Source organism: Lethenteron reissneri, chromosome 26 (assembly GCF_015708825.2).
Source record: "Lethenteron reissneri isolate LAM-NWPU_2019-01 chromosome 26, ASM1570882v1, whole genome shotgun sequence".
NCBI classification, from domain to species: domain Eukaryota; kingdom Metazoa; phylum Chordata; class Hyperoartia; order Petromyzontiformes; family Petromyzontidae; genus Lethenteron; species Lethenteron reissneri.
The window spans coordinates 22,927,904-22,955,213 of NC_083804.1; the positions used below are offsets into that span (position 1 = coordinate 22,927,904).

The 27,310-nt window shown below is 40.9% G+C and overlaps 1 protein-coding gene across 1 annotated transcript; it reads right to left on the reverse strand.

The window, feature by feature from the left end:
• Positions 1-3,995: 3,995 nt before the first annotated feature.
• Positions 3,996-26,793, reverse strand: XRCC1 (X-ray repair cross complementing 1). Its single transcript, XM_061560601.1, is given in 17 exon segments — positions 3,996-5,843; positions 9,630-9,705; positions 10,736-10,826; positions 11,165-11,264; positions 11,266-11,305; positions 12,357-12,463; positions 12,646-12,712; positions 12,946-13,062; positions 17,892-18,213; positions 18,991-19,105; positions 19,566-19,687; positions 20,238-20,352; positions 20,704-20,802; positions 21,242-21,400; positions 22,137-22,241; positions 23,611-23,703; positions 26,385-26,793. Coding segments are annotated over 17 exon segments (1,893 nt in total). The 5' UTR covers positions 26,436-26,793; the 3' UTR covers positions 3,996-5,729.
• Between the last annotated feature and the right edge of the window lie 517 nt (positions 26,794-27,310).

The window sequence follows — 27,310 nt, forward strand, 5'->3', positions numbered from 1 at the left end:
TTTCTTGAGGCTGTTAAGTGAAACCTTTCACTCTATTTTGGTGACGTATCTATCAACCGATCATCTTGTACTGTACTGGATATTGCTTAACACATTACAATATACGGGAAGCAGTTATTTCACCGAGCCTGATTTCCGTCCACGGCTAACATCGGTGACGAGTCATATCTGAAGCCGTCACGCTCGTTTGCCCACATTCACCAGCCGACACTGAACAAGCTTGAACCTTGCTCACACCCACGTGACTAAAACGTGGTGGGGAAGCCTTTACCCCTTGCCTTTAAATATCTACAGATAAAATATTTTACATATTGATCTATTAGCCAGGTAATACATTATTCAGGATTGAACACGTGGGCTTTCACAACCAATTCTAGATTTGAAGTTGTCGTGACTGCAATGATCCATAGTCTTTGGTTCTTTCGGTAAAGTCACGTAGGTGAAAATAATAAAATAAAATAATAAATGAAAACTAAAATAAATCACGACGTTTCGGGCGCAACACAAGCGTCCTTCATTAGGTGGGGACCACCACAGCGAAAACAATCGCCGAAGTATGCCAAAGAGATGGCTGTAACAAGGGATTATATAGCTGAGCGGGCGGGGGGGCCAGGGTGAGTGTGGGGGTGGGGAGAGCGACAAGGATGTTCCGAGAGTTCGAACTAAAGCTGTGCTAGTACGTTGAGGGTTGGGGTGGCAAATCTGCACGATCGAAACACTGCACGTCAAATTTCCTAATGATGGTAGTGTGTGCAAGGCTGGGAGTAAAAGACTGGAGATGTGGGTATGAATATAAACTATAAGGCAGCTAAGGTGTAACTTGGTTAATAACATCCTTCCAATGATTGCTCAATTCGAATCCATCTTCTCGGTTGAAGTTATGTCTATGTTTGTATATCTGGATGGCTTCATGGACAAATCTTTGGTGGTATCCAGACGGCTTGCAGAGCACTTTTGTATCAGATAAAAACAATATTATGAGCCCACCGCATTGTTGCAGTGGTCAGCTACGGCAGAAGAGTTCGTCCTACCGTGCTTCAAGTCTGTCGTTTCGTTTCCCCAATGTAACAATCACCACAAATGCAACTCAGTTTGTAGACTCCAGGGTACTGAAAGTCAGGAATGACATCCTTTACGGATGGGATCAGATCACGGATTTTGTGTACTGTACTGAATCGGACCTAGATATTGTGTTTGTTTAGGATTTTGGAAATATTTTTGGTAACGCCTGCTATGTATGGTAACATGATGGTTTTGATCGAAGTCTCAAGGGGTTGTTTCTCCATGGTTGGAAAAACAGCTTTGCGGATAGTTGGGTCCGAATATCCATTAAGGGTCCGATGTACGTGTTCTAATTCCCTGGCCAGGTGGTGTTGGTCAGAAATGCAGTGGGCCCTATGGTGTAATGTTTTGATGAGGGAATTCGTGTGCCGGATGGTGGTGGGAATCAGGTTTCAGATAGGAATCTGTGTGAGACTTCCTGTAGACAGAATCTCCCAAAGAGCCATTGGGCCTCCTCTCAAACAGAACATCCAAGAATGGTAGCTTGCCATCCTTCTCCACTTCCATGGTGAATTTTATGGATGGGTGTATGGAGTTAATGTGGTCGAGAAGTTGGTTCAATGCTGGTAGGCCATGTGGCCAAATGACGAAAGTATCATCCACATATCTATTCCACAGGGAAGGACGCAGGGTGGATGTCTGGATGGCGTCTGTTTAAAATTTCTCCATAAAAACATTGGCTATCACTGGTGACAAGAGGGAACCCATGGGGGTACCCTCATTTTGTTTGTAGAAAGTACCATTCCAGGTGAAGTACGTGTTGGTAAGGCAGTGCCTAACCAGCGCAGGGACATCAGGGTTCAGTCCATGTTGGACTAAGTCTTCAATTATTGTTATGGTGTAAGGCACAGGAACCTTGGTGAATAGAGAAACCACATCAAAGCTGACGAGGACATCATCAGGGGACAGTGAAATGTCCTTAATTAGAGATACCAAGTGAGTTGAATTAAGTACTGCTGAAGTGGTCTTGCCAGTAAAGGGAAGCAAAGTATCCGACAGAAAACAGGCTAGTTTGTAGGTAGGTGAGTTGATCGTGGACACGATGGGCCGCAGTGGGGTACCTTCTTTATGGATCTTGAAAAGACCCTAGAATCTGGGTGGTCGAGCAGCCGAAGGTTTTAGGGGGAACCGTTTGACTGGTTCGATTAGAGAAGTCGAACTGGTAATGATCTTGTTGGTTTTTGTAGTTAGGCTGTTAGTAGGATCTCTATTGATCTTAGAGTAACTGCCATCATTGAGTAGGTTCTGGATTTTGTTGTTGTATGTGGTTTTATCCATGACAGTGGCATTGCCCTTGTCGGCCGAGAGGATGACTATGTCATCCCTCTTTTTAAAATTTGCGAGTTCAGAGCGCTTGTTTTTGCTAATGTTGGTAATTGGTTTCTTAGCATGTTTGAGGATAGTGGCAATTTCAGCTCTAGAAACGTCTGTTTGTATGTGTCCTAAGCCTTTGAGGGCTACATCGACCTGGGAGATTATATCCTCCACTGGGATATGTTTAGGGGTAACTGCGAAATTCAGCCCTTTAGCTAGTACCGTTTTTAGATTGTCAGAAATTGGGATGTTACTCTAATTGATAACAATCTTGTTGACATATAACTTTTTAATGTGAGTCTGGCTTCTTCTTTGACAGGAGGTTGAATTTGGCGATCAAGTTAGCTTTACATTTGGTTGACAATGAATTAGCAGAGGAGACTGTCATGTTGTCAACACGGTCCCAATCGGAAAGCGATATCTTTTGTGTTAACATTAAATGTGATTGTAAGAGAATCTTGTCTAAATTATCGAGTTCAAATCGGAGTAATCTTATTCTCTCTGAGATTAGTGATAGGCTAGCTTTAAACAAAATCCATGTAGCGTTCGGTGAAGAAGACAGCAGCAGATGTGAGTGTGAAAGTGATTGTTACATTCGGGAAACGAAACGACATGTATCTGACCGCATTCGCGAGCACAAGTCAGATTTGAAACACGGTAGGATGAACTCTTCTGCCGTAGCTGACCACTGCAACAATGCGGTGGGCTCATAATATTGTTTTTATCTGATACCAAAGTGCTCTGCAAGCCGTCTGGATACCACCAAAGATTTGTCCATGAAGCCATCCAGATATACAAACATAGACATAACTTCAACCGAGAAGATGGATTCGAATTGAGCAATCATTGGAAGGATGTTATTAACCAAGTTACACCTTAGCGGTCTCATAGTTTATATTCATACCCACATCTCCAGTCTTTTACTCCCAGCCTTGCACACTACCATCAATAGGAAATTTGACGTGCAGTGTTTCGCCCCCCCCCCCAACCAACGTATTAGCACTGCTTTAGTTCGAACTCAAGGAACATCCTTGCCGCTCTCCCCGCCCCCACACTCACCCTGGCTCCCCCCCCCCCGCCCATTCAGCTATATAATCCCTTGTTACAGCCATATCTTTAGCATACTTCAGCGATTGTTTTCGCTGTGGTAGTCCCCACCTGATGAAGGACGCTTGTGTTGCGCCCGAAACGTCGTGATTTATTTTAGTTGTTTTCATTCTTTATTTTATTTTATTACTTTCACCTACGTGACTTTACCGAAAGAACTTTCACGACCAATATTATGATTCCAGCAGCACAACCCTGGCAACTTCGTGATGATGCTGGTTTGAACTATCAGCAAAAATGTCTTTAAATGTTCTTGAGATACGCTCAACACGTCAGTGTGCTGAAGCAGTCATAAATTGGCACGTTTGTTTACGTGACAACTTTATTAATTGGCTGTTGGATTGAGGAGGGTTTATGACATACATTTTGTTTATGCAGTTTGACGCAAACATTCAATTATGAATTATTCAGGATACTCCACAGCAGAGCTCTTTAAAGTTGTATACAATACTAGCTATAAGTATGTTCAATACTCCTGTATACACAATAAACCTGTGAATTTTACACAGAAATAAACTTTGAAAGCGCACCTTGCAGTTTATTAAAATAATACAGCATTTCCAGACATTCCAAATGATACGCACACATTCAGGTTTAGTCATGACGTCCTAAAGTCCAGTGAAAAACACGTTTCGTGACAAAGCGTATTTTCATAGCTTACATATACTGTACTACGTGTATAGAAAAATGACGCCACGCTTTCAGACGTAAAGAAACGCAATGTAAACACTTTATGTATCAAAACACACCTACGATACAACTGTGGCCTCAAGAATTGACCGGGTGACATGGTGGCGCAGTGATTAGCTCAGTGCGCTACAAATCAGCGACCCGATTTTGATTCCCGGCCACAGCTACCATCAGCGGCGAGTGATATGTGATCCAATCCTGCAATGCCCCCCCCCACCCCCAACCACTTCACCAATCCGCACTGACCAGCATAGTGAAGTATGGTCCAACAACTCAGAATACCAACATGGCATGGAGAGGCCTTCACCTTGCAGTGGACTGACGAAGGGACCTACATCTACAAGAGATGAGCACTTTATAAGATACCGACCCCAACACTTAGATACTTGGGCCACAACTTATATAACACCACCTCTTGGGCATGCCAAAGCTAAAGACAGCCTTGCCACGTGGAGTTCACCTGCACAAGTGTTTCTACAGCTTTAATTGAAATTCAGAAAATCAAACAAGAAATACGAGTGGATAAACTGCCACTTGATGTGTCCGGGGAAATGTGATGCACTCCTTCAACAGTGTGGTATGTTTACAAATAATATTTGCAGGTAATTAAGTTAATTGAATACATTGGGTTTTTTTTTCTTTTAAAGCCTACTTATTATGCTCAGCAATTGTATTTCTTTAAATACTAGATGAGGTGGAGTTTTACATCACAGGATCTCACGAGGGATGATGGTAGCTTGGGGGGAGGGGTCCTCATTCAGCAGACAGCTGATGATTACATTTTTTTTAAGAGATAACTTTTTTTAAATGGTAAAAAAAAACGACCAATACAGAAAATGATCTATCCCAGCTTTTAACTCATTGATATTGGTTCCATGTACCTAAACGCTAATGGAGTACCGTGCAACTTGTTGGTAACAACTTTTAATGGAAATAATCCATTATGCAACCACAACACAAAGTGTCTTTCTCAATAGCGGTGAATGTTATTCTGTGTTGGCTTTCTATGCTAATCCACTCAGAACTCATTATCACAGAAAAGCCTTTCTCGACCACGACCAGGTGTTGACAGAACTGTGACGATGAGGTATATGCCATAAACATCCACAAAAGGGACGCGATGCAATGTGTGAACGCTATTCACGAGTGATTAACTTCTGCATATTGAATTACACAAAAAACGAGGGCGTATTAATTTTTCATGCATACAGAACAATACAATTGGTTGACAGAATCTGCTGAATACATTTTTTTTTCGTTTTTGCAATTCATTACTTAGTAGAAATACTTTAGCGCTTTGTCATTTTGTACAAAAAATAACCCGCCCCCCCCCCCCCCCAAAAAAAAAAGATTGCTTTCCCCTATTGTATTTTCTTTTTTACTTCTTTTAAATCAAATGTTGGGAGTAACAGCATTTTGCTTCGACAACACAGACGTTTCTGGACACACGTGTTTGTTAATCCCATGTCCTCTGCCACTTTGCGTCAAGGTCGTTATGCTGCGTCACCGTGACGTTCTCTCAGAAAAGAGGAACGTGTTCTTGCCCGTCGGCAGCATCACTCTTGGGGGATGACTACAAATGGCTGGTGTGGCAGACGCTTCCCCTTGCTGTTGCAAGAGTAAATCCACTGGGGCTTCACAAACGCCAAGTTAGGGTTTTCCGTCAGGGCCTGCACCATCAGTCACAGCACAACAAAATCAGCTTGTACCACTTTAAATCCACGAGACCCCTGACTTGGAAGGGTAGGGAGAAACACGTTTGCCCTCTGCGGTAAATACTCCAACGCATCACGTGTCTTAAGACCTTCAATGAGAATAAAGGAAAACCAGTGACCGCTCGTCTTTGAAAGGTCAAATAAGCATGGCAGCTCAATGGGAAGTTCACCCATGGTTAACTTAAGATTAAGACACTCAACATTTAAAAGGTACTCTCTGGTTCTTTCAGTAAAGTAACATAGATAGAAAAAATTATAAAAGAACACGACATTGTTGTCGCAACACAAGCGTCCGTCATCAGGTGATGACGGACACTTGTGTGTAAAAACATTCGAGAGTTTTGGTGAAATACATTTAAAAAATACACATACATCATTGAAAACTATTCAATCATACACTTTATTCTCTTTTAAGAGTAAAGAAATTACATAATCATTAGTTCATGCAGCAGCACTAATAATAATAATGCACTTGTTATACTGGTAGGAACCTCCTGGTTACACCAGCCCACAGAGGATTATTGTGTCCGTCGTGCAGGGAGGGGCTGGGTGGGGAGGGACTGGGTGCGGAAGAGAGGGTGGGGGAGGGGCTGGGTGGAGAGGGGAGGGTGGGGCTGGGTGGGAGGGTGGGGCTGGGTGGGGAGGGTGGGGCTGGGTGGGGTGTGGGAGGGGTGGGGCTGGGTGGGGAGGGGCTGGTAACCCCGTGGTGTCCTTATAAAACTACTCACGCCGGCTTGTGCCCGCTCTCACAGTCGGGCATATTTGCGGAATACACCACGCCACTGTTGACCCAACGTTCCTACCAGCTCCCTCCGCAGGAATGTGTTTTATACTCTTTGGTTCTTTCGGTAAAGTCACGTAGGTATAAAATAAAATAAATCACGACGTTTCGATTGCAACACAAGCAATCATCAGGTGGGAAAATCACAGCAAGAAAATTTTTGCTGAAGTGGGAGAGAGAGTTGCCGTGGTAAGAGGTTATATAGGTAAGAAAGGGGGAGGAGCAAGGGGGGGGGAGGGAAAGGTGGGGGTGTGGGGTAGGGGGAGGGCTGCGTGGACGCCAGGAGAGGGACGTGAGGCTGAGGGGGGGGGGGGAAGTGGGCGGGGCTGGGAGTAGGAGGCCGAGAGAGCTGGGAACGCGGGGAGGGAGATAAGTTAACTCGGAGAAATATAGTGGTACCCGGCAGATATGATGGACGACAACCACTACAAAGCAGTTAGGGTTTTACCTGGTTAATAACATCCTGTTAATGTGAGGGATTAGCATGATATTAATGTGAGAAATTAGCATGTAAAAGTAAGCTAGGGGAGCGGCCTCCTAGACGAGGGCACGGAAGTGGCTATGTTAATGTGAGAAATTAGCATGTAACTGTAGAAAAAAAGAAGAGCAGCCTCCTCGACGAGGGAGTGCAACCTAACGGGTGTTATCCAAAGGGCCTGTGAGTATGAGAGTGCAATGCAACGGACATGTGAGCATGAGAGATCTAAGAGAGAGGCATTTGTATTGCTATATTTATTGGATCAGCAGTCAAGCTGAATTACACTTGCAAAGGGCCATTACACTGCCTGATACCACACATGGCAGTGTGTAACTTTGACCAGTCGTCGCTGGATGTTTGTAGTGCCTATCTGTCGTTACATTTAATTTCTTTGTGGGAACATTTTATGTGTCTAAATATGCTGCACTTTCCACTACCAGGGTAATAACCGAAGCCGATTAGTTGTCTGTTTATTGGCAACCTTTTAAATATTGACTTGAAGCTTTCGTGACTGCAGGAATCCACTCTCATACTGGTTCTCTCAGTCAAGTGACGTAGATAGAAAAAAAAACACGACGTTTCGGTCGCAACACAGCATCCGTCATCACCTGATCATCATCTGATGACGGACGCTTGTGTAACATTACCTGAATGTATTATAATATACTTTGGAATGCATGTTCTATTAACCGTGAGTACAAAATCATGTATATGTTATTATGCATTGCCACACAGTTTGTGTTTCTGTCCTGAGCACTCACATTCTCATGCATATGACAGATACGCAGGAGCATGATTCAGTCAATTTTTTCGATTTAAAGCTTTCGTGACTGCAGGGATTCATATTCTTGGATCTTTCGGTAAAGTTACGTAGAAGGGAAATCATAAAATAATACCGGCCCTAGAGGGGCTCGGTCAGCGCTGATTGATAGCGCTGGAGGGCATCACGCTCGGCGTGCAGTGCCAGCCCTAGATGATCGGGTGTGAGAGTGCCGGCCGTGGGGAAGGGGTTACTAAAGCCATGGACTCTGGTTGACCCGAGAGGGGCCCCAAGTGGGGGCTAGGGTGGTCAAGTGGTCCGAGTCGAGATCCTGCTAGAGGATTCTGGAAGGTGGTCGTGGCCAAGGGTGGAGCCAGCCACGCCGCAGAGAATATAAGCCGGGTCCCCCAGAGGTGCCGGCGTTGTTGTTCATCCTGAAGAAACCTTCGTCTACGCTCTACGTTCTCCGAGTCTAAAACACGTGGACCTGGACCCAAGCTGAGGTCCCGGTCCGTAGTAGTTATGTTCTAATTAGTGTAGTTAGCCTGGTGGTCACCACCATAGGTTGTTATTCTGTTAAAGGGCAGTTACCCTGTATGTTGGTGTTAAATTAATGTGTTGCCTCCAAGAGCACGTCTGCGACTCGGTTGAACCTACTACACATGTACTGTATCTAAATGTAAAATGCATTGCATATTCTGCTAATATAAGTTTAGCATCCACACAGCGAAATATAAAACATACATTTGAAAGTTTTTTTTTTCCTTTCTACAAGGTGCATTAAATAATTTAAAGTGTAGTAAAAATACCACTCACCTCACCACAAACATTATTAAACCTAATAAGAGTAAAGTATAAAGCACGCCAGTGTTTTGTGTAATATCCATTATCAATGTGCAATGCTGCCTACACGGGCCATCTAAACGTTTTATTTGAGTTTTTATAAGATTCATAAATAGTTCAAAGTCGATGTAATTTATGTTGCTTCTTTAGATTTTTATGGCCAAATGCCTTAAAATCCATTGTAAAAAAAATATATAGACTTGATTTAAGAGCTCTAAAGTTTAAATCGTGCTTTCAATATCAACAAATGCTGCACTTTTGTCATCCCACAAATTATATTTGCTACACCACCAGTGCTCTAAATTTGGAGCCCAAAAGCAAACGGCAATGTTTAGGAATGGGTCAATTATTGTAAAAAAAAAAATAGATTAAAAATGTTACCTTCTTTATTGAAAGCAACTCAGCGAACTAGCATGCGTACACATTTAAACCTGACGTTTGGGAGGATATCTCTTAAGGTTAATAAAATATGCTGTCAGAAGAATTGCATTCTTTCATGGATGGGCTGGGATGTCTTCTGTCCTCTGTTGTCTTGTTGTGTGCCATTTAATAATGAATATTTCATGTTGTTCTGTCTCCCCTCTAGAGTGTTGCTTGTTACAATAGAATATGTAACATTGGCATATAATTTGAATATTATTAAATCAACCATCAATAATCAATTGTCACACGCGCGATTTGATGCACGTATCGTGAGCGGAATAGATTTCGTTAGATGCTTCAGTGCCCACACGACATTTGGCTAAGAATGTGGTTAACATGAACACAAATCACGGACTCTAAATGTGCCGTGCCTACTTCGACACCGCAACAGACCCCTATTGCACTTCAGCACGAGCAACCAACCCGCGGGACACTCCACAACCGTGCTTTACTCACATCGTAAAAATTATCGTCCCACTCCTGAGCACTGACGACGAAGTTCACGCGCTCGTTCATGTAGTCCTCCAGTAGCCTGAGAAGGCGGCGTGCGCATGCAAGTATCGGCAACAATTAGTGCAAAAACACAAACCGTGAAAAAACATTCAAACCTTTACTACGTTGATACGTTCAATGTATACTCGCGTGAGATATATTGTAAAATGTGTGTGTAAGTACAAAAAAGTAATTGCCTTATAAACCATAAATACTAACTTAAGAATGTAATTAAAACCTCCATCTATACTTTTCCAACCATCCCCAATCTTGTCAAACATCATACATAACAGTGCTCAAATACACATTCCATTGGTTGTAAGCCAACAATTAATCTTCAGCATTGCAGACATACTTGAATTGAAAATCTTGCTTCAATCCTTCATCCATGTTCCACTTAAACCCCAATGACCGTTATTTTCCACAACAGATATTGGTTTAAGTGTATAAAACATAATCTTCTGCTTTTAACAGTGCCATCAATTAAATAAAAGGATAAAGTGGCAAACAGCACACATTTTGAAAATCATCACTTTAAAACGAGGGATGTTACGGCAAAGGTGTGCTAGATATAACGGGCGGTTGCCAGGAGCAGCCACGTGATTTATATTTAACGATGAGGCAAGGAAAACCTTGGGCTAGACAGCAACGACTTCGAACTTGTTAATTACGGCTGCTGAATACGCTGCTATAAACTCAAGGGTAAAACGACATACTGCAATAAACCGGTGATATTTTTAGTCATATTTACCCATTACAAATGGACAGTGAAAACGAAATAAAAAACAAATATTTCTTATATTTTCAGGAGACGTAAAAAAAAAATCTGTCTTATTGTATTACATTATAACAAGGGAACATTTAGGTATCATTTTTTGTATAGAATTATTTAGTAATTTTTGTACAGCCACACTCGTTGGAATGCGAAGAATGCTGCAACCATAATTAGTGCTGTAATTTAATATATTTTTTTATTTCCATCTGTCTTCCCTTAACGATCAGTGTACTTCACACCTTAACAAGTGCCCCCCTGGAATTAGGCTCTCAAGCATGTTTTCGACGGTACTTACCCATTAAACGCAACCACATATCGGCACAGTGTGCGTCTCTCGTTGCCTGGGAAATTTCCGTAGAAGTAAAAATGTTTCCCTGTAAAAAAGTCTGCATTTTGCCGGAACACACAAGGGGCAAAAGAAGGGAAGATTTAAAAAAAAAACATTACAACGCAGAATTTGTATCACATATCGTTTCATGCAGACACACTTAGAACCTTTAAATTTCTATCTGTAGCATTAAGAAAAAGGGAGACATTGAACAAAACATTATCTCCAGAGAATGGGCCTCCACCAAACACAGACGATACAAAACCACAATTTCAAAGCCAACCACATTCAAGTGAGAGTGGAGAAGTACATTCATCATAGACTGAGATGACCAGAGCTGTATATTTAACGATGCTCATGTTTAATTAACCAGTCATTCAAGGAGACATCACTAACCCGGGAGTTCTGGTATTGGAAACTCTTTCTCATCACTCTCATCTCCGTTGGATTTTGATGACTTTGCGCCGTTCTCTTCGGTATCCGTATTTTCATCGGTCGGATGCATCATAGATGTCCTCCTCTGTCTCCTGATGCCCCCTGCAGCAAGCAAACGTCACAACGCATCGTTGCACCTCAACTCCAAACTCTCACCAACGTTTTTGATGTGCGCCGTACATACAATGTGTGTTCGTAACATTACCTGCCAGGTCATTTTCCACAAAACAACTTCATAGCCAATTTTGCTTTAAACTTTTATTAAAATATATCGAGGCTGTCACATTCACATTCTCTCCAACCTAGGTCTTTTTATGACATCGGTTTATATTTTATTACTCGAAATAAGCATCGCCACAGCTCAAGAGATTTTCTCCCGCGAGCTGTGAAATTGCAAGGCTGCCCCTTACAATCATCTTTCTTCCATCGTCTTAGCAGTGCGTTTTCAATTTATTTATTTTACTCCCATATGGAGTCATTAAAACAGATTGCCCTCAAAACTACCTAAGTCATCAAGGATTTGCCAAAAAACAGCAGGAAACAACATAAACCCTGCAACGTCTCATCCGTACCAATCTGTTGCAGAACAACCCCCACTGATAAAAATATGGCTTTGAATTCCCACCAACATCTGCGCACAACTCACCGCAGCGCAGCTTTCTGTAAGGTTTGGCGTGAAATTGTTTACAGTGAGTTAAGTGACAAAATTAAATAGAGAATTTTTACAAGAACGCTCACTGATGTTTAAATGTTCCATCATTGCACTGAATTATGGCATGCTTCTTTCATCAGCTACAATTGTTTCATCAACCATATCAATCATCGGCCACCGATGCTAGCGAATGAAGGCCTCCCCACCCCCTTCCAAGTCATCGCGATCCCTCACGGTCTCGCGATGCAACAATCCACATCGCCCCTGCACACCAGCGGATCTCAACACTCCCAATCTCTCCGCAGCATTCATCCCCCTTCGGGTGCAATCTCTCCTTTGGCTACCACTTCCTCAGTCAATCGCGAACAGTGGTCATCGATTCGGTCGTACTTCCACACACAACTGAAAATCCTTGAAGAATGTTTACTATGTTGCTAGAAATGTTAATTATTCTTTGCAATCTTGCATGGGCTTTACTACAAAGCATGAGTTTCAACATACCTCTTTTCATCCTCATCACTCTCCGCTTCTTTGTGGATTCCTGCGGTCTTCTGGGATGTCCCTTGGCCATTTGCATGCTTCTTTACAGGCGTTGAGCTGCTGCTTTCCTGCATCGATGAATGCATTGACAATTTTCCGGAAAGCAATTAACATTTCACAAGGCTCGCAAATGTACAAACAATAATTAATTCACGTTAAAGCGGCGCAATGAGCATTAAAATAAATGGGATAGAAAACATTGTTTCAACTGTGGTTAAAAAATAATTGGATAGAGTGAAATTGTTTGTACTTTTCCTGCAGTTGTTTCCACTTCATCGTCATCTTCTTCTTCACTGGAAGCGCCATCAAACAGGTACCTAAAAAAAACAGCTTTTAAGCACACTGAACAGAGGAATACATCAAAAATAAAGGACATGCCATACCTTGAAACCTGCAGCAGAAAATATCTCTTTACATTACACGTATGATGGGCTTAGATTTATGTATGGGTGCAGGCAACCGTCTCATTTATTTCACGTGTCATTTCAGTCAAAAGAGGAAACACTTTCAACATTTTTGTTTTGCGGTTATTATTGAAGGATTTATTTACCTCTTGTGGGAGAGTTTTTGCCGCCGTTTGTAGCAGTCCAAAATCCACTCTTTGCTTACTATGATTCCACCCTGTGACTTGACTTGGTTGTATTTCGGTGTATTGGCAAACGCACAGCTAAAAAAAACAGTCACAAATATTTAGGGTTAAACACAATCTGGAATGTTTCAGCTTTAACAACAGCTCGCATGTCCTTTGGACATGACCATCTGTCCGTACTTCTCAGCCAGCCAGCGAGCAAAACTTGTAATCTTACTTAGAACCCAGTCTCTCTCCACCTTTCTCTTGCATATTTTTGCAGTATATCCAAATTTATCTCTATTTCTTGCTTAGTATATCTGTTTCTCTATTGCTCTGTCCTCTCTTCAACCTCTCTCTCCCTATTCCTCTCCTCCCTCCACTGTATCCCACCCACTTCCCTCCCCCTGATCACTCTCCCTGTTTCTATCACCTCTCACAATCGCTCTCCTTCTTACATCTACTTTTCCCGGGTCAATTTCGCTTGCCTCTCCCTAATCTTCCCTCCCATTGCTTTTCACTTTCCATCGCGCTCCTCTTTCCGTTTTGCTCTCTTTCCTCTCCTTTCGACGCCCTTTCACTCTCTTCCCAACCCTCTCCTCTCCATTCCTCTCCGTCTCTCCCTCCCTTCTCTTTCTCCCTCCCTCCCTCCCTCAACCTCCATAGCTATACCTCCCCGCCTCTTTCTCCTCTATTGCATACCCATCTCAACACTGTGGGAATGCGGGCGACGTCATCAGACAGATGTGTGTGGCGTTGTCACCACTGCGCACAAGCGCTTGGTCGAGCACTGGCCAGGTAGGCAGGAATCCAGGCACAAAACTATCTTCCAATATAGCACGACATATTTGTGTTTTTTTATGCACGTCACAATCTGTTGTGTTCTTGGGGTGATCGGGCATTTACGGTGGTGGCCCCCCGGTTTTGGCACTCCCTGCCATTAGAGATAAGTCTCTCGGATAGCATTGACATCTATAAATACTGAACCGTCTATCATTTCAAAAGTTTTTCCTAATTAGTTGTGTTCCTCTTTGGCTTTTATTTTGCCATTTCAGTTTTTTGTTTAATGGAATTTCTTCATTCATAGTGCCTAAAGATTTTTTGTAAAAGGCGCTTTATAAGTGCAAATTATTACTATTATTTATCAGGTTCATTTAGAGCATACCAACAGGGTTGATGATCCTATGTATGCACCTCACTGAGTCTAAATTCTATAGTAAGTTGTGCTTACATATTCCTATCTAAAAGAATGTTAAGCAGCAGGGATGTCAGCATCCTGTTGGGATGAATTATGACCTTCATCACCACTTGCTCCACTAGATAATTCATGTTAATATCCCATCAAATACAATTAGGACAAATACGTCATAAAGAGGTATTCCTGATGGTTATTGGTATATGTTAAAAACTCACCAGAAAGTTCAAAAGCACGAGGCTATTATGGGTAAATGTAAGGATTTTTTTGGAAAAACTGACGAAATAGAAACAAAGATATTTAAAAATAAAGCTATAACAAAGCTTAATGAAGCAACACTGCAGGACTGCTAAGAGGTTTCAATTAAAATAGAAAATGCTTAAAAAAGAAACATTCCTAAAACAGACTTTGTATTTGTCCTGAACATTACCATCTACTAAAATGGACACATCGTGTGTTTGGTACTTGAGATGCAAATAAACACACGTAGGAATGCAAAAACACGGTTGTTTTTCTCTCATGCAACATTGCATTGCACTACTTAACAATGTTTGCCATTTCACACGCGCCATGTATTTTGCCAACATAGCTTCCTAGAAGCTTAGACTAGTGCAGCTAACATCAGCTTGTGGTTAATTGTCAGTAAATTATTTCAAGTTGGACGACCTCTTTACTTCATTATGTTACTTTCTCCACTTTGCACCAGGTCCATAATGTCCCAAATGAACCATCCCCTCTATTTGTTCAATAACATTGCAATTAAACAGAGTACCACAACAGTGCGCTTTCAAGTAAACGGTTTTATGTTCGGGCCTTTGTCTAATATGTATACACGCTACCAAACCAAGGGCATTTATGCTCGTCAAAATCCAATCGAAGCAAGCAGCAGGGATGGTGGATGTTTCCAATGCAGAGTAACAATTTATCGATAAGATTGTTTTAAAGTAAATTTTTTAACCTTCATGTCCTATAAGAGCTTTTATTCCACATCAAAATTGCACAGACACGGGCATTCATGATGGACCGAGGGTCTAGCAAAGAGGTTTCCAGTCCACAAGTCATGCCCTTCAGTTGGCGGTATGGTGGCAGAAAGGTCACGTATGTTGCTTAAATAACGAATGCTGGAAATTGATTTCTTGATGTGAAAGACATTGAAAACCTCTTCAACGTGTTAAGATTTGGCCAGGCTACTAGTAACCACTCACTGTGCTCTACGTCATTGCTGGAAGCTTAGCAATGTGTCACGATGGTACAAAATCACACAATAACATTTATATACAAACGTATGTACGTACACAAAGTCGGTATTTCTGGTAAAATATTCTGTCTTAATATCCATGCTTAGGAGCTATCCTCTGTTTACATGTTTTGTTGCTAAAAGGAATGTATCACTATCCTACGCATTTTTGTAAACATATTTTTACCGGTCTAGTTTGACATCCTTACATTGCAATTTGAACAAAACACTGTCGAAAAGGATTAGTCCTTTTAAATAGATAATAATATAGAACACACAACCAAACAGCATCAAATGACAAATTGCACTTTAAAAATAATAAGCTATGAACGCTAAATGAAAGTTAGTCCAACTGCTTCACGAACAGCATGGGAATGGATATGAATATATTTCTCAATGCAATGTGCCAATCATGAATACTAAAGTTGGATTTAAGGAAAATTCAAGTGAGCAATAATAATGGGATCCGCCTAATGTTTTGATCCTCTAAGCGTTGTTTCAGGACCAATATAAATATATTGTTATGCAAATCATGTATTTAAATGTTTTTATAATATTCAAACAATTAAAATTCCAAATGTCAACCTTAAAAAACGATTTTAAAATAGATAAGCCCACAATGAATATTAAATAGCACACTGCATTCTATATACCATTAGAGGATGTTGCTTGCTTTTTCATTTTGAAATTAACCCCTCAAAATTAAGGAAAAACATGTCAAGGTTGCTGAGAAGTTGGTCTAGTTCAAGTCAGAGTACTTTCAAAAGTTCACAATGCACACACAAAGATGTGGGAAACGAAAGGACATGCAAAGATCATGACATCTCTCCTGCAGTCAACTTACTGAAGTCTGAAAATAAAGCTTGCTGTCAACTTGACCAACGACCCCAAAGTTGCGGGCTCATATCGAGCGCACACTACAAAAACGGCTCGCATAAGCTCTTTGTGCTTCTCCAACGACAGCGAATTTTGCCTCCCAGAAAAAAAGATGTACACACAATCCCCAAACTACATCTGTCTCTTTCTCCTGTAGCACTCTCTCCAAAAATAGGAAACAATTGAGCCGGTGATCTATTGAAGAACACCAATGCACAATTCTTCCAAGAGTGGTACCACATCAGTCATGAAGAGAATTTTTTTTTCTCAATAGCGAAAGAAACGGTGGCATTTTCACTCCAGTTCAGAATATAAACGACTGAAAAAATACAAAACTAAATACTGACACTGCGTTCTAAGATACCATACAACGATAGAGCCTCAGACACGAATGGACCGTGTGTAGTCAGACAGTTTGTTTATTACACGACTACAAAACGATTGTTTTATATGGAACATCGTGTAATTTACTTTCACAGAAACACACACTATTTAATAACTGGTTAAAATTAATGAGAAATGTTAATCTTTCTATTCACACTGCCAGAACGCTATGCTAAATCTTAAAATTATACTGTAATGCAGAAAATGTGGTTTAATTAGGCATTACTCAATGGCATTAGTTGTAGCCTTATTTTTAGACATGATTCTGTTTACTCAGCCAGTGCTAGAATTTATAGCGCTGCAATTATAGCAAGTACTCTTGGGCCCTCTCACATCTAACCAGCCAAACTATGTTGTGTGTGAAAACCTAAGGGGCAGCCAATAGAACATTTATTAAATTAGCAGTAGTTTTTTGCAGGCAACTTGTGTTAATTGTATTGGTCACATAAGACACTTAGACACTTCTGACAACCACTGGTCCACTGGAGATAATAAGAGTGTACGGCATATGCCACCATGTGACTTAATATTTAAATGCACTTATTCATTGGTAGATTTTTGTAATTACAAACAGAATGCCATTATATCTGAAGACGAAAATTCTGATGCATGAATGTTCACAAAACCAATAGTTGGTTGAGAAGAATGAACATTCATTGAAAATGTAAAAAAAAACGTAACGACATTGATCCGTGTGGAAAAATGCATGCCTGAAATGCCTTGAAATAGAAAAAAACATGAATTGGGAAACCAGAAAACAAGACATTGCAATCACTTTGAAAAAAAGTGAGAAAGGCACGATATGTTGCTAGAAATGACAAATGAAGGACAAAACTCAAGATAAAATGGCTACTAAAAAAATAAAGGATTTCATTCAGTGGTGAATTGAAAATGGAAGATAATGAATAATAATAATGTTACAGCAAACTATTTAAAATAATTACTGTATGTTGGCAGAAGAATGCAATTCAATATTAATGGAGAAAACGTGTTATTGATTGGCAGCCTCGAAATTGAAAACACGTGACAAAAGGGCTAAGGAGATAAGGAGTGATAGAATCAAGAGCAGGTGTTGTGAGATAGTCAAATTGTGGCTGCGCAAGTTTCTGAGGACATGGCATTGAGCCTTGGGGGGTGGCATTCTTCCAGCGTTGCACGAGGAATTGACATTTTTACGTGGGTGGCAGTGGCGGATGTTATTTATGACAAATGCACAGTTGCCATCACAACACTCACATGAGATGGGTGCTGCTGTCCGTCCAGTCAGGCATGTACTTGGCCCCCAAGGCGAGGGCTTTGTCACGGAGATCGCTGCGGAATGGGTTCTGGAAGCCGCTCAGCACGAACGCCACGCCTCGCAGAAGCTGCCCAAACTCCACAGCCTTTCCGCCACCCTCAGGACCCCGAGAAGCCCCCGATGTGCCCTGGGAGGCCGAGCTGTGTTTCACGGGCGTTGGCTGCTTAGTAAATGGCTGAGAAAAGTCCTTTCTGGAACCCTTTGCTGGCCAGGGGTCTCCTGCCTTAAGACTGCCTGGAGAAAGGGGTGCACTGCTGCCACCTACAGCACGCAAGTACATAACAAATAGTCAAACGGTTTGACAACACGTGTACATGTGATGCATAAACTGTAACGTATTCTGTATATATCCCCTTAATTTGTTACTGTATTAATATTTTTCCAAAAAGGACTATTTGTTAAGTCCATATTAAAATAAAACATTACGTCTTCAATTGCCTATCACTTAATATTTTTTTATGTAAAAAGGGGAAAGGTTTCTAATGTAGCATTGCTTTAATTTACTTAAAAAAGAAGTGATAGCATATTGAGGTATCTTTATCTAATTCATAGTACACTCCAGTGATAGAGGAAGCATGTTTTTAATACATTATTGGAACTGGAATATACTATGTTCAGACATTTTCACAAGAGCATGCCGACACATGCCATTTTGCAGCCAGATGTAATTCTGTAGTCAAAGGCTGGTGTTTTTATTGGCAGAACATCAATGTTTCTCGCTGAAGACCTTACATAAACCAAATACACACACAGCATTGGTTTTACTAGTATTGATGCTATGGGTAATATAGTTTAACATTATTGCAAAGGTTATGGAAACGAGTTTTTTTACATTTCCCGCCAATAAATTCATTCTTAATCCAGCTCACAAAAACGTATAATAAAGTGAAATTAACGAATGACCTCTATGAACTTTTCAGAAAATGTACACCAATGAAAATAATCACGTGCTGAAAGGCTCTCGCCATGACCGCTGCTCATAATGGTAAAAGTATACAATGCACAGCTGTTGAAAAATGTTATTTCCCATTATCAAACCTTTAGTTTTAGGTGATGATTCAGGCGCGTCTTTTTTAGCCGAAGGGGGAGTTGTTCGTTGCTTTTTAGGTGTTGTTTCGCCCGTGTGATCAGCCTTTCTTTTCCCTGAGTTGGTCTGGTTGAAAATGGAGGAAAAATTATTAATTGGAAGACATTCATATTTAGGTGCTAAAAAAACATATGTAAAGGCTCAACCAAGTTGCATCCCTTCTAGCAACACTCCAATTAATATTTTATATTATTTTGACATTCAACCACTTATACTTCACTCACCTGACCACTACATAAAAAAAACAGACTCCCTAAAATACTCTCCCAATGAACGCGGCTCTCAAATTGTATGTCATAAACTGCACCGTATTGTATTGAATATAAGACTCAAGTGTCAATAAACTATCACACAGTGGCTTCACACAAACACGACGATCCAAGATCCCAGTTCCCTTGCGAGATTCATAACATTGGTTTCTGTATGTCTAAAATAAAAAAAATGAGCCAATAATCAATATTACATTTGACAACTTTCACAGGAGGATCAGGCACCAATAGTAGTTTGCCCCAATAATGAATTGTACCTTATTTGAGAACTGTTTGCTTCCACTGAACTCAAGCTGCTTGGCACTGGGTGATCCCTCTGGACTCTCCGATTGTTCAGTTGTCAGAGTCGGTGTTGTACAGCTTGGTCCAGAATTTTTAGCTGAAAATGTAATTGTGTACATTTTCTTAAAAGCGAAAACCTGCACTTCATTGGACTTTTTTTTGCTACTATAAATTTCCCAACAGGATACAAAAAATTTTTCGATTTCAAGCTTTCGTGACTGCAGGGATTCATCTTCTTGGTTCTTTCGGTAAAGTCACGTAGAAGGGTAATAATAAAATAATAAAAAATTAAACATAATAAAATACAATTCTCACGACGTTTCGGCCACAACACAGGACGGCTGCTTGTGTTGTGGCCGAAACGTCGTGAGAATTGTATTTTATTATGTTGAATTTTTATTATTTTATTATTTCCCTTCTACGTGACTTTACCAAAAGAACCAAGAAGAAGGATACAATAATTGTTACAAAAACCAAAGATCCTTGGTATACTTAAAAGAAAACGTTGTGTCATCGTGCTAAATAAACTCAGTCTTTTCAAAATATTAAATGGTGTTATTTTTTAAGAGTCGACTCATGCACTCTACAGCATGTTGACAAACTTCAAGCGTACAGTCAACAGAACTGTTTACGCATTTGCCATTTACCTTTTGGAGAGTCATGATCTGGAGGGCTGCTCTTGCCAAAGAATAATGCCCCTGGCTTTATATCTTCACTTTCATCTTCCTCTTTAATTTTAAAACCTGCAAGTTTTTTCCCTCTCTACCAACAGCATGGGAGAGAACAGGAAATTAAAAACACATATCATATAAGAATCAATCGATACACATGCTCATGTACAGATAATTAAATGAACTCCCCTTCGATGATTCTAACGAGTCTACCCACGTTTTCTGAGGCATACATCAGGTGTGCTTAAATCAGTGCATGCAATGATTAACAATTTTCTCACGCAATACACATTAAATCTACCGCTGCCGTTGGCACTCTAGAAATCCAGGGTGACTCATTTGGCTAATGTAGTGCGGTTCCGTTTATTCCGTGAAATGAGATTAACTCTGCAATGAGAGTGGTGAATGTCATGGGTGACGTTAGCAAATGGTGCAATCTTACAGGGGAGTCTTTCAGATGGGAGGTGCTTGGACCAGTCCACTTGGTGCCAGGCTCTGGAGGAGAGTAAAACTTTATGCAAGCCAAGCCAAACTTGAGATTCTGCCAAGTAAGGACACACGAGATCGGCACGGAGCCAGCCAAAGCATTGGTTAAGGCAAATCGCTGCTGCCAATGTGAAATTAATTAGTCTGTTATAATACAATTGTAATTTCCTTTTATGCTTTCTTTGGCCTTTTACATAATTGCCAAAAGCATCAGAAACAAAGCTGCAGCAGTAATCATTATAGCAAACTATCAATCTCCCAGTTGCCCTACAAGCCCTGCATCATAGTAAGCCTTGAATTATGGCTTGTTCAGTAATTAGTTATATTGGATTTTATATGCATTACATGTGCTCTCTTTTGAGACTGGATTTTCTTAAATACCATTTTAATTGTATCAATAATCAGTTGGAATATGCATTCGGAGACTAGGCAAAACTAAGAGTGATAAATCATCAAAACCAGTAGATGTCACGTTTATGATGCAAAGTGCACACCTTAGTGTAGGGCTGGGTGCAAACAATCTTCACAGTCTCAAATTGCTTATCAGCTGCAGGCCGACACAGCTTCTCAGGGCCAAATATGCGCACCCTATCTGTGTTCTGAGCTCGCTTACTCTCTCCAGGGCTCATAAAGAATGACATGGCACAAATCACCTGCAGAGAGAGAGAACAAAGTTAAGTGTGCATTTTTAGTGTACCTGACTCATAAGAGTGTTCAGACTTACGTACTAGTGACTCAATACAAGTATGTGCACATGAGAGTAACTGCATTACTGTATTCTCCTGATTATGACACGTAATTTTTCCCCCTGTATTTTTAAAGTTGGGCATGCGTCTTATAATCCGGTAAGTGTCTGTGGATGTGCGAGACCACATTTGCATAAATGTATTGACACCGGGCAAAAGTTTAGATGTGTGTCTTATGTTCTAAAGTGTTGTATAATGAAAATATGGAATTAAAGCCCTTCAAATTTCAGAGATGCCAATTATAGAGATTTGTATTATTTGGCATTGCAATGTCCATGCTATATTTTCAATGCACACAACACTTTAAAGTATATTTAATTACACGTGTTAACACTGCCCGGCTGCAATTGTCCACAGAAACAATGGGCAGCACTTAATAAGATCCACACAAACCACTGAAGATGCAAAAGTGAAAAATAAAATAATCTCCTGTATGACTGCTGCCACGAACACCAAACCATGGACCACAGAACTTTCGCACTGCCCCAAATGTACATTTGCAGGTGGCATATTGGCAATTCACAAAACAACTGAATAGTTAAATCAATCAGAATTGAATCTCAAATAATTGCTCTTCCGTTGACGATATGAAAGAAAAAGGCAAGATGTTAACATTTTTACAACAAAAATATACAACTCTCACCTCATAATCTTGATCAAAGGACTTGACGTTGCCACCCAGCACTTCCACAAAGGCAGACCCATTGTTTTGAATTTCCACAGCATGTATTTGCTCTGGTTTTTCAAACTTTAATATTTTTTTTATGAAGTGTGCAAAGAGATGAAAATATGTTTATGTCAATACAAATCAAAAGACATTAGGTATACGAGTATAAAGTATTTTTCTCAAAAATGCATATTCAACTAATTTAACCAAATTAAAGTAAAAATGCTTTGAGTGACAATGTTAATGTATCTTACTCCAATTATATTTATCTGTGCTGGTAATGTACATCAGTCTTTACTGCATTTATAAGTGTATATTTAAAAATAAAAGGATACACAGTTATTTAGTGATTTTCATTAGCAAAATAAAAAAGCCAAACATAACCAAATCATTTCACAACATCATACCAAAGAGGTTCCCAAAAATACTTTTGCAACACAGATTCATATAGCCACTGTACAATGCGTTGGTTTTAATGGCTTTTATTCTTGTTTGGTAAGTGTTTTAAAAAGATGCCACAACTAGCTCTGTATGTGCAACTACAGGCAGTCCCCAAGACACAAACGTCTGACTTACGAGCATCAACACTTACAAACACACAACCATACGATATTATATTTAACCAGCCAACTTGTGAACGTCCTTATGAACAGAACCACGGAACTATTTTGTTTGGTGGAGCGATCCCCCAAGATATGTAATTATCCCCAGCTTCCCGCGCGATGCATGACAGTGAACCATCCGACTTTATTTTGTTTTATTCACTGTACATTATTATTACAGCATAACATGCAAATGTACAATGTTTCTTATTTATGAGTTAACCAATTCTTCCCTTTTTTGTTGAACCATAACACATTTATTAACACTGACCATTTGTACAATTAAATATTTAGTTCCAAGAAATGAACACATTGACTTACAAACAGGTCTCAGGAATGTAACCCGTTACTTCGAGGAATTCCTGTATATGCAGTCCTTAAACTAGGTAACTCAAGTAGAGGTATAATTTAATTCTTACGAAAGTAAGCAAGTGTCACAAAATGAAATAAAATTACGATATATTCTCTTTGTTTATATCAAGATTATAGCCCATCAATGTTAGATATTTATTTTAAAAAATCAGACCTCAATACAGCTATCACACCGATATAGTAACTTAAATTTAGACAATTTCACTGTCAATAGACATTCAAGATCATGTTATGTATGCACTCATATACAGCCGTGTCAACTCACTGTTGAAGACCTCCCCGTGCTTTATAAGAGGGTTGTTTGACCATACATCAGCATATTGATCAGTGCGGGTAGGTGAGAGGGGTGGACTACAAGACCAGTTCACATATCACTCGATACTGCTGTTAGCCAAGGCAAGGAATCAGTGCACCAATCACTGTGCCAAAGATCCACCCCCCATGAAATGCACGTCCCACTAAAAGTGTAAATGTACCTGTAGTGTTACAATGATTTGCTTTTCTCCATAGCTTCTACTTTTCCACGGTTTGTCTGCATCCGTATTAAGGAGGTTCTCAGCAGTGGCAACCTAAGTACAAAAATAAGAACCATCACTCAACTTCCATCACAATGTGTGACATACCATTGTAAACGTGTACATTTAAATGACAAGGATTTTTTATTAACTGGTATACACAACCGACAAAACTTACATTTTTAAGCTGTACGGGAAATGATACGCAGTGGTAAAAAAAAGTCTCCCCGTTGATGTACTACTACCACCTATTGACCGAACATTTTTAGTGCTCTACCATCTGCAAAGAACTGAAACGGGTGGGTGGTTCTGGTACAATAACTATGATCCCCATTATTGCATGCACGTTTTAACGTGCGACTATCCTTTTCAAGTGCATTCGTGCAGGCATTACTCCTTGTTGTTTTATTACAGCACTGTCATCAACAGAAACGGGCGCGTGTGATCCGTACAAAACATTATTCATATTCTTTGGGTCTTTCGGTAAAGTTATGAAGATAGGTTCAAAGAAATTAAAAAAAATACGACGTTTCGATCGCAACACAAGCGGTCATCATCAGATGACGTCGTAGTTTTTTTGTATTTTTGCTATTTATTTGAACCTATCTACGCGACTTTACCGAAAGACCCAAAGAATATGAATTCCTGCAGTCACGAAAACTTTACGTCAAAGAAATGTTAATTTCAGACTCAAAGAGGACAGCAAACGTTTGAGAATGCGCACTCTGCGATTGAAAATTATTTGGTGCGACTATTTTGAGACTGCCACGCATTGCTTGGCCTGTGGAAACAGACCTTGGTACACATTTTATATTCCAGGCACTCAAGGGGATGGGGACAGCACTGCAATTTCCTGGACACTTCGTCGGTGCCCCATGACTACAGCACCTGACAAGCGCTGGTGGTGGTCATCCAGGCTCATCGAAGTACTAACCAGGCTCAACCGCAGCTTCCGAAAGCTGATGAGATTGGGTGCATTGGAAAGCGACTTGGGTCTTCGAAAACCATCTAATTCTGCAAACGTGGCAATTGTCTTTATTGGAGGCAATTTTTAGCTGTTGTAAAGGGACATATACCTCAATACAAAGAATGTTACAGGGAGAGTAAGAGTTCGTAGATCCATTTAATAGGATGTTATTGTAATGTAAAATACGCTCAAGAATCATCTACTCTAACTGAACAGAAGTTATCCTTAAAAAGGCACTATTTTAGAAAGCTTTGATTTCCAGCAAAATTGTAATCTTTTAGAATATAAAAACCCGTGACTGCATATCAGTGTTCTGCCATTCATGATCTCTACTGCCGTACATCACCATCTGATTTCGGAGCAAGATCGGTGATCAAATTGCACCTCATATCCCACTTTAATTTCCCAATGGGCCGATGCAATATACAGTATGTCATCCCCACAATGCCGTGTTTTGTGTCATATTTTAACACGTAACAGTACCTCCGTGAAAGCTCGACACGATATTCGTTTAATAACTATTTTTAAAAACATACACACGACTAAACAAAGTTAGCAAGTAATTGATAAGATTTCATTATACTGTGCAAATACAGATTTTTTTTTTTGTCAATCCACTACTGCTGGATGAGGGCCTCCCTCCCCACGCCATGCGGATCGTGGGGGGTCGTTGACCATACTTCACCACGTCTGTTCGTGCTCACGTGGCAGCATAGATTTTGATGCACTGCCCATAATGTATCACCCTAGCTGCCTGTAACACCACGCATCTGAATGTGCAAGGAGCCGATGCGATTGACAAAAACACTACAGGACCTTCATAGCCCTGTACGTCTTTATTAAAGTCAAAAGCAGACACATTCACAACTTGCAAAAGTCGTGGGAACTGCTCAATCCCGCAGGCAGGCTTAAGTCAGTGGGTAGAAACTCCACGTTATTGTGACAGGGACCAGTCTATCCGAAGAAAAATTGAGGCCCAATACCATGGCAGCAGCGCCTCACGAGGTGGTTACCAATTTCATCGACACACGAGGATCATTGACGTTGGTGAGGTTGATTGGGCTGCATCGATCCGGATTAATTTCTGTTGCACCTGAGCAACCCATCACTGTGCTTCAGTACATGTACAGTTTCTTTATGCCAATCCACTGCTGGATGAGGGGCTCCCCACGCCGTGCGGGTCGTTTGACCATACTTTACGGTGCTGGTCAGTACTAGTTTTAAAAGGCAGTTAGGACTTAAAAGTCCTGCAATTAATAGTGATAGGTTTTTATCCTTTCAACTGGTACAAAAACTGACACCTTTATACAAGGCATCATGTTTGCAATAACCACAACACAAGCAGTCAAATGCAAACAAAAGAAACAACTCTGATGATGATAATATGCACGGTGCACCGTCCTTGAAGTTGATTGGTCCACACCCAAGACAGCTTTTCTTAGAGCCTAGTCTCCATTGGTGTTGCTGCAATTAATGTTTGCTGCCCACCATACAGCCCATAACAAAAGGACCAACCCAGGCACAAACGCTTAGCCTCCAAAAAAATCTAACGGATGTGGGGGCACATACCGGGTAACTGCTCATAGTGTATGGCGTTTTACTCTGCATCTGAACTCTGCTATAAAGTATACTAATAATGATTTAACAACGCGTTATAACGAGTGAACAGTTGTTCGTGCTGTGGGCTGAACGCGTGTTTACACGGTACAGTAGGGCAGGATCGCCACATGTGCAGAGCGATGCCCCCCTTTTGAGAAAATCGCCTTACCGTGTCTTGGCTGCTGCAATGTATAACTTTCACGGGCGTTACTTCAGTCATTTCAACAACAAACTCGTATTTAAAATAAAACCCCACGACGCTATACGCTCAATATAAAATACTATCTTTTTTTTCGTTTAAACAAAAAATATTCTTCACATTTAAAATAAAAAGTCACCAGGGCCTAGCACAAATCGACAAGGCTAGTCCCAAATCTGCCCAGGCGTCCGCGCTTCCTCGTGTCAAAACGTACGAACCCCGACTATAAATAATCGCGTGCGTTGTTTAATTAGTCGTGTGATTAGCTGTGCGATTAAACGAGTGATGAAATACATCGGGTGGGGGGGGGGAGCGGAAAACCCTTCGGTAAGAAAACGAGGTTGAGAGCAGCGCCTCCTCGTACAAAGCCAACCGAGGCCCCGTATGGAAGCTTCCAAAGTGCAGATCTGCCCCGGGGGCGGCCTCAAAGCGGGCGTCGCGCTACCCATCGCGCGGAGACACCCTCAGGGCGTTTGTCACACACATAACGTGACTAACGCACTTGCAATGCGAGCTGAGAGGGCTCCTCTCTGTGTGTGTCTCTCTCGCCAGACGTGGAGGGTGGAAGGACGCCAACGATGTCTTGAGCAGCAGCGAACAAGGACCTGATTGTCCATCAGCAGCAACAATGCACACTGGGGTTGAAAGAGCGATGAGCACTTGATCCAGTACAACTTCAACGAGTCTTCAAACTCGATGGCCAATGTATTTGTATCATTTTGTAATGTCCTGTGTATCATCACCAGGATATCCTCACTGACTCACCAGACTTTTTTTTTCTTCTTCAAGATTGTCCTGTAATTTGGCAATATACACTACAGTGCTGTAATGGTGACCTCTGTTTAACCCTGTAAAACATCACTGTCTCCAGACGTATATTGATAGGCCAATACCAT